At 45.0% G+C, this 8,658-nt stretch overlaps 1 protein-coding gene across 1 annotated transcript; it reads left to right on the top strand.

Annotated features, from left to right (window-relative positions):
- Positions 1-7,135: 7,135 nt before the first annotated feature.
- On the top strand, positions 7,136-8,175 carry LOC135975469 (olfactory receptor 4D1-like). The gene has a single exon (XM_065566522.1). The coding sequence runs from the start codon at positions 7,153-7,155 to the stop codon at positions 8,173-8,175; it is 1,023 nt and encodes a 340-aa protein (XP_065422594.1). The 5' UTR covers positions 7,136-7,152.
- The last annotated feature ends 483 nt before the right edge of the window (positions 8,176-8,658 follow it).

Consider the following 8,658-nt stretch of genomic DNA (forward strand, 5'->3'; position numbering starts at 1 on the left):
GCCGTACCAAGCACTTCCCCTCCACCAGCTGCACAAAGCCCCCCTCTGGCAGATTTCCGGGGCTCAGCCCGGGCACATACCAGGCTCCTGGGCCAGACTACTGCACCTGCCTGGGGCTCTAGGCATATTTCTTCCCATACCTCTGCTTTTCTCTGGGAAATGGGAAGAATAATACTTGCCTGCCTGCGTATGGGATTATTGTATAAGGATTCGATTGAGATCTGTGGGGCCAGGAACATGACATTTTTAAACCTAACCAGTGTCCCTTACGTGACTTGCCACAAGATGTCAGAACATCTTAGTATTAGAGCTGGAAATGTCTCTCAGCCCCAATCCCCATTCTGCTCCTCTACCCTCCAGACCGCTCACTAAAGTTCAGAGTGGGGAAGCAGCCTTGACAGTAGCAGGGCAACAGGTAAATGTATGCATCTAGGAGCAAAGAATGTAAGCTGTACTGAAAGGATGGGAGGGGGGACCATCCCGGGAAGCAGTGACCTGACAAAGACTTGGGGGCCATGGTGGATAATGAGCTGAACATAAGAGCCTAGTGCGACACTGAGGCCAAACTAGCTAATGTGACCCTGGGATGCATAAACAAGGGAATCTCAAGCACTTACGCAACCACTGCTTGAATACAGTGTCTAATTCTGGTGCCACAATTGGGGAAGGATGGTAAAAAAAATGGGAAAGGGTTCAGAGACGAGCCACTAGAATGAGTAAAGGGTTAGAAAATGTACCTTATAGTGATAAACCCCCAAAGCTCCATCTATTCAGTTTAAGCAAGAGAGAAGGATAAGGAGTGATTTGATTGCAGGCTAAGTATCTACACACTCCATATATTTATTAATGATTCCCCTTGTGTCTGAATCCCCAAAGCTGTGAAGTAGCATCTTCTTGATCGGGCCCGGGAAACCTCAGAGGGATTTCAGAGCATCTCTGATGTTAGTGGCAGCGTTAGTGCATGGGTCAGATGTGATATAAGGGGAAGATTTCTGAGGCAGTGTCCTCTTTGGTACAACATCCTCTTCCCCTGCCTGTTGGGAGAGCAATAATCAGTCTTCAAATGTGACTTTCCCTGGCCACCCCGATCATTAGGAGGCAGTCGGATCTGGGATCACCAACACGGCAGATTGTATGAGGTAGTGACTATTTTTATAAAAACTGAAATTTACTACAAGTGATGGGCTTTGTTACTGCAGGGGGGAAGAGGTGGTTGGGAGGCTTTTCAAATATAGGCATGTGGTTTAGAGACGTCTACGAGTTACGAGAACACCCCACAGAGCCTTTACAACCAAAACTATCTGAGAACTTTGTACGACAAGCTCTGTCTTCTCCTTAGGCAGCGGCTCTATGCTGCTCTGATCTGAAAAATGTTTCCCCTGGGGCTGGTTGGAGCTGGGAAGTTAAAAATGGAAAAAGCTGAGGGAAGTGCTCATATCTGCTTATGAAACCTAAGTGAGATTCCCAGCACCTACCTCCCTAATTCTACTTTGACAATCCTAGACTGAGAAGTGATGTGAGTTACGGAGGGTCCCAGAAGGTGTCCATGGTAGGGCAGAAATTGAACCCAACTCCCCAGAATCCACAGCCAGTGATGTATCCATAAAGCCATCCTCCCTCTCACCTCCTGACACAGAGCACTGTCCTTTCAGAATGTGACTTTTAGAACTGGTTGATATTTTTTGCCCAAAAAAAGAGAGAAAAAAAATCTTGAAGAAAATGAGGTTTCCTCAAAACGTAAATTCTGGGGAAGAAAATCAAGGTTTCCATTTTTTTGTTAGAAAATTGGATCTGAACATGTCACTTCTTCCTTTTTCATGTGCAAGCAAAGTGAAAGAAAGTGTTCCCTCACTGTGATGTTATCTAATTAAAATATAACCATATAGATTATTGTTGCAACCACTGTTATATATTTGCAGCAAATATTGTACAAAGTTTGTTGAGTGAGGTGTCTGTGAAAAGGTTATGATTTGCAGGTTATGATTATGCTGTCTGTATGAATATACCATTTTTTGTATGTGAAGTTATAAGTATTGACTCTATACTTGGATTTCAAATGTTGGCTCCTGAGGTAACACCCACAAGGCAGCTAGCCAGCACATCTTGGAGGAACTGTTCAAATTAAGTGGTTCATCAAGAAACACTTGGTTGACAATGGACCATAGGAGATGCCCATCTACACTAAGTGGACTGTCGTGTAAATGTGCTGTCTGGAGTGTAGATAATGGCTTCCTGCAATGACTGAGGGAAATTGGGCATGAACATGTGACTTGCCCATGTGACTCCAAACTCCATCTTGTTGCTATAATTTTCCACAGTAAGAACAATGGGATGCCCTCCACATTGCAAAAGCTATCAAAGGTCCTGGAAACACCTCCATTTTGTCTTCAATCCTGCTTCTTACCTCTGGAGGGACCTTGCTACAAACTGAAGCTCTGAACAAAGGACTGAATAACCCATCCAAGCTGTGCATGTATTCCAGAGACTTGATTTAAAACAGCAATTTATTCCATCACTGCTGCAAGCCTGAACCAAGAACTTTGCCATTACTGTATGTAATTGATTCCTTTAACCAATTTTAACTCTCACCTTTCTTTCTTTCTTTGAATAAACCTTTAGATTTTAGATACCAAAGGATTGGCACCAGCATGATTTTGGGGTAAGATCTAAGTTATATATTGACCTGGGTGTGTGGCTGGTACTTTGGGATCAGAAGAAGCAATTTTTTGATGAGATTATCAAATAATGTAAAGAACCACTCATCTCTGAATCCAGTGGTTGTGGTGGTGATATAAGAACTGGGATGCCTGAGGAAACTGCCTTTATGTTTTCTTGTTAGCCAATGTGCTGAACCAGGAGTTTACTTTTGTGGCTGGTTTGGTAAATCTTATAAAAGAATAGCCACCAGTTCTGGGTTCTGTTTGCCTATTTCTCGGCAGTTCGTCCTGAATTTGGCATCCTCAGTTGTGACCCACTAAGGCCCGGTTACAGTGGCGTAGTCTGGCTAGGATCCACAGAACCCCACGCTAGTCAACATTTGCTTTTTGATATTGAGAGTTTTAAAGGTTAAAGATCAGTGGCCATGAGGCATCAGCAGAAGCAATGAAACTTCAAGCCCTGAGAGACACCCCATGTCTTAAACAGGAACAAAGACTGGCAGAGCTTAGAATGCAAGAGAAGCGAGCCTTGGCCCAGCTGGAAAGAGAAGCTTATAGGAGGCGTATGGAACGGCTGGCTGCAGAGGAGAGGGTTTGCCAGATGCAGCAAGAAACTGCCAGACTTGAGCTCCAAGTCAAGAAAGCAATGGAAGAACAGCCCAAACTGTATCCTCTTGAAAGTCCAGTTTATAACAGTGTTGGCGGGTTGTATGACTCCGAACAGTTCCTGTGTTTAACCAGGTTTGCTCTGGCCAGGGACGGGGTGACTCTAACCTGGGAAAGGTGGCAAATAGCTGTTGGTCTGTGAATGAGGTTTCTGAATGTCTGTCTAGTGTCTCAGAAGAACTCACTGATCAGGAAAATGTTTATCTAGAGCAGATTAAAGTGGATGGTCAGGTTGAAGCCCTAATTGAGGAAGAAAAGGGGAGAATTGTTATGAGTGATGGATTGTTGGTTAGTAAAGCTTGGGAAAGTCAGCCTGACCCAGGTAACAGTGATGTGCTTAAAGTAGCTCAGCATAATAAGACACTATTTGTGGAAAACAGCAGTTTGTCTGTTAAGGGAGGGGAAGGCAAAGAGAGTTTAGATGAGCAGAGGCAGCCCTCTGAGCTGATGGTTTTGTCTAATCAGCAGTTTGGGAAGGCCAGGTTAGTGGAACATGAGTATCCCTATACCTTACCTGTTACCAGTGTGGAGAATTGTGACAGTGAAGGAAATGTTCCTGTTTCCATTTGGGGTAATGACTTGCCCATGAAGGGAGCTACCCCAATCTCCAAGCCATTGTCTGTGAATAGCCATGTGTGCTGGGACAAGGAAAGGATATCCCAAGCTGTCTGTCTGGTAAAGGGGAATGTTTCTCCAGCTCTTTCTTGTCTGTAAAGCACACAGAAGAAGCCTGTCAGCCTATGATGGTTGAAAATTTATCAGTTGACCTAGAGTTGATTCTGGATACAACTAAAACCCAGGACGGAAGTGGTCCTGAATTTGTGTCTGCTAGGGATGATGACACTGTAATTAGGTTGCATCCAGTTAATGTCACAGATAGCTCCCAGAGACCAAGCGATTCTGGTGTATCTATTTTGCCTGTTGCTAGTGTGTTGCTGAGTAAAGATATGACAACTTGTCTGATCAGGCTGGTATCATAGCCAAGGCACAAGGAAATCATGAAGGTGAATTGACTATGTTACCCAATGGCAGTGTGGAAACTTGTAACAAGGAAGAGAATACTTCTAATCTGTTAACTCTGAAGTCTAGTCGTTTACTTGAAAGGGGGTTGTGTGAAAATCCTCCTGATGGGCCAGAGGCGATTCTGGATGTATGTGAAACTCAGAAGGAGTTTGATGATTTCTCTGTTGTGCCAAAAGGACATAAATAAATCTCAGAAAGAATTGGTTGCAGTGCAGGATATTGCAGAAGAAAAGGAATTTCTTGGTGAGGTCTTGAAAGTCTGGGAGAAGGAATTGTTTCCATTGACTCTTAATGGGCCATTGTTGAAAGTAAACAGTCTCTCTTCTGAGGAAAGGTATTGGTGCCTAATGGGCAAAGTCTTTCAAATGTGTATGAATCTGCTGGCCTTGCTTTAGAAAGACCCAACGTGAATAGCTTTGAAGAGTTCAGGCGAAATAAAATTTGTTAGGGAGTTTAAACAGCCTTATAAGCTTAACCAGCTTGTTGGGAAGACAATGTTATTGGTACACGAATGTCTCCGTGCTGATTCTTTGAGTAAGCAGTCTGTGACTCAGGTACTGAGGAAAGATTGGGTTACTTGTTTTTCGGAGCAGAACAGCCTTATGACTGAACCCAGGAGGATGCGGGGGATGGCAGGTAAGCTCTCATCTCTAGACACTTTGGATATGACTTGTAGTCTCTTAGTGGATTTAACGTCTGATTCCATTTGGAAGCAGAGGTTGGTAATGGAAGGACAAAAGAACCTTGAGTCTAACATGCTAGTGAAAATGGATGGTATCTCTTTAAGACAGAGTCCAGCCTTGGAATTGGTAACAGTTAAGGATCTGAAAACTAGTAAACAAGCTAGTGTCTGTGTTGATGCAAATTACCTGACTGACTGGGGGGAGAAAGACTTGCCTGTAGCTGTTAGCAAAAAGGACAAACCCAGCCAGCCAATGGATTCTGTTAAGCAAAAGAGCTCAGATTTTGACCCTGTGGAACAGAGAGAAAGGGAAAAAGTTTATCATGCTAATGAAAGCCACAGGTTAACCCTAAAATGCCAAAATCCCAATGGTATTGAGCCAAAGGTGTGGCATGAAAAAATGATTGTCAATGTACACCTGCAATGAATTTGATGTTAATATTAATGCTAATGTTAACTCTTGTGACTAATGTGTTGCTAATACCAAGAACTGTAAAAATTTACAAGGTGCCTAATCTTTTGGAAAAAACCCTTGAACATGTTAAGAGTGATACATAAGAGCACACTTTATGTTAAAAGACGTCGTGATACTAATATTTCACAGTTAGTGCCTGTAACTAATCTGGAAATTGTACACAGAACAGAAGACATTGCAGACCTAATGTGCAGTATGAGAAGGGAAACTGAGGCACACTACCATATTGGTTTCATGGCTAAATGCCAAGATTCCAACACTATAAAGAACGTTAAGATCTACATTGACTAGTTCTTAACTGGATTCCAAACACTTGCCAGAGCTCTCTCTCTCTCTTTAACCTAAGAAAGCCAGCAACTTTGGGTCTCCGGGAGAGATTCTGACCAAGGTAAGGGTCAGTCACCATCTTTCTGGAAGGCTGTGGGTGAGAAAGATTATCTCAATCAAAGCCTTGAATCGAAACTTTCTAGATTTAGATTTTGACTTTTAGCTGTGTTTTCACTTTTGTTTGCTGGTAATCATTTCTAACTTGGTCTCTTATATTTGAATTCACTATAAATATTGTCTTTTTTGTTAATAAATTGGTTTTATTTGAAAACTAAAGCAATCCAATGCTGTGTTTCAACTGAACTGTTTGGTAACTCCAGTTTAACTAGCAAACCACTGAATATTGACTCTGTAGAGGAGCAATGAACCTTTACTAGTTGAACTGTCCAGCAGAGGGCAGCACAGTGCAAAACACAGGTTTTGGGGAAAATTTGGGACTGGGTGTGTGCTGGGGTCAACCTGCAAGTAGCAACCAAGGCTGGTGGAAGCCGCAGTGTGGCTGGTGTGTTGCTGACAGGCTGCTGGGGTCAGAGATACGGGACCAGTGCTGCATCTCTACACAGACACTCAGGGTGTAGCTCGCATGCTGCTAGGCTGGTTGTGAGTGTCCCAGGTTGGGAGCTACTGTACTGAGAAACCTGTACTGTTAGAACCCTTGGACTCCCAGAAAATCCACATTCTCCCCAACCCTGAACCTCTAGGCCAGTGGTCTCCAAACTTTTTTGATCACACACCCCTATCAGTAAAAAAATTTTGAGCACGCACCCCCTGCCGCGCCGGCTCTACCATTTTTGCCGAAGCACACACACACACACACACACAAAAATAGCCGCTCGGACTCCCACCCGAACAGACGACGCAAAATAAAGAAATATTTTTTTAAAAGTGCTCCTCCTGCTGCACACCCCCAAGGATCTCCTTGCACACACCCCAGGGTGCACGCACCCCACGTTGGAGACCACTGCTCTAGGGCACATGCGGAATCTGTGGCCTGCACGAGGTGTGCACCACCAGGGCTTCAGGAAGACTAATGGAGACAGTTGTTATCCGGGGGCATTACGAGTGTGTAGGTTGCTACTGTTCATGCCCAAACACCCAAAACTGGGGATAACCACTGGTGGGGTGTAGGTGTTTTGCTGTAGCAGGGCACTCACCACTGGGGCTAAGGACACAGTCTGGAATTTGGTAAACAAAGAAAATTTCCAAGCATGTGTATCAGTTAACATGGAGTTAGTATCCCTTTCATATCCGTAATGTACTAAGATTAAATTATAACTATTAACATCAGCGTTTCCTCTTCAGGACTATTTAGAGGTTAATAAATGGAGAAGAAGAATCTCACCAACCCAGTGACAGAATTTGTCCTCTTGGGCCTCACCCAGAGTCCTGAGCTGCAGCAATTCCTTTATGTGGCTTTCTTCATAATCTACATGAACACCTGGCTGGGAAACTTCATCATCATCACCGCTGTGATCAGTGACCACCGGCTCCACACCCCCATGTACTTCCTGCTGGCCAACTTGGCTTTCCTAGACCTCAGCGACTCATCAGTCAATACTCCAAAATTGCTATCAGGTCTCCTCTCACAGCATAAAACCATTTCGTTCTATGAGTGCATTCTCCAGATGTTTTTCTTCCACTTCATTGCTGGTGCTATGGGGTTATGCATTGTGGGGTTGGCAATTGATCGGTATGTGGCCATCTATAAACCACTGCGGTACTTGACTATCATGAACCAGCGTGTGTGCGTGGGGATAATGGTACTGGCATGGCTGGGTGGATTGGCCCACTCTGCTGTTCAGATTGGACTGCTCCTCCAGTTACCGTTCTGTGGGCCGAACGTCCTGGACAATTTTTACTGTGATGTCCCACAGGTCATCAAACTGGCCTGCACTGACACTCAGTTGGCTGAACTGCAGATGATCTTCAACAATGGAGCAGTGCTTATAATAATATTAATCATTCTGCTTGTTTCTTACACCGCCATCTTAGTCAAGATCAGGACACACATCACGGATGGGAAGCAGAAAGCTCTGTCCACCTGTGGAGCCCAGATTATCGTGGTATGTTTACAAATCATACCCAGCATCTTCATCTATACTCGGCTCTTCAAGAACTTCACCCTGAATAAGGTGATCTCAGTCATTTACACTGCAATCACCCCAATGCTGAACCCGATGATCTACACGCTGAGAAATGCCGAGATGAAGAAGGCCATCAGGAGGCTGATGAGCAGAATGCTGTGCTCAGGGAAGGAGATAAATTATGTCTCTATCTTTCAATGTCCTTTTGTGTTAAAAACCAGGGCTGGTGCAACCATTGAGGAAAAGAAGGTGGCCGCCTAGGACGCCTAGTGGTTGGGGGTGCCTAAAAGCCCGCTCAGGCGAGGAGGTGAAGGTGAGCTGGGGTGGGGGGCGCGGGGAGGGCCACCCTCAGTACCGGGGGGGGCGCACAGGAGAACCGCTCCCCGCCCCAGATCACCTCCACTCTGCCTCCTCCGCTGAGCACACAGCTCCCGCTCTAAGTCTCCTCCAATCGGCGCCGCAAGCCTGGGAGGGGAGGAGATGGGATTAGCTGCCGCAGAGGGGGGGGCTCCCCGGATGGGGTTAGGTTCTGAGGGTGGGGGCTTGGGGGGGGGAGTCTCCCGGGGCGGGATTAGCTTCCATGCGGGTGAGGGCGGGGGGAGTCTCCCGGGGTGGGGTTAACTTTCTAATGAGAAATCCATGAAAATCAATATCCTCTTTACAAAAGTCTGTTGAATAAATTATGTATCATAATGAATGTACTGATTGTGATGAAGAAATTTCTATCAAATGTTCCAACAGAGA

Source organism: Chrysemys picta, chromosome 13, assembly GCF_011386835.1.
Source record: "Chrysemys picta bellii isolate R12L10 chromosome 13, ASM1138683v2, whole genome shotgun sequence".
In the NCBI taxonomy this organism is placed as follows: domain Eukaryota; kingdom Metazoa; phylum Chordata; order Testudines; family Emydidae; genus Chrysemys; species Chrysemys picta.

Bases quoted from the DNA above. Each gene is read 5' to 3' on its own strand.
- LOC135975469 (XM_065566522.1), top strand. From the start codon at position 7,153: ATGGAGAAGAAGAATCTCACCAACCCAGTGACAGAATTTGTCCTCTTG.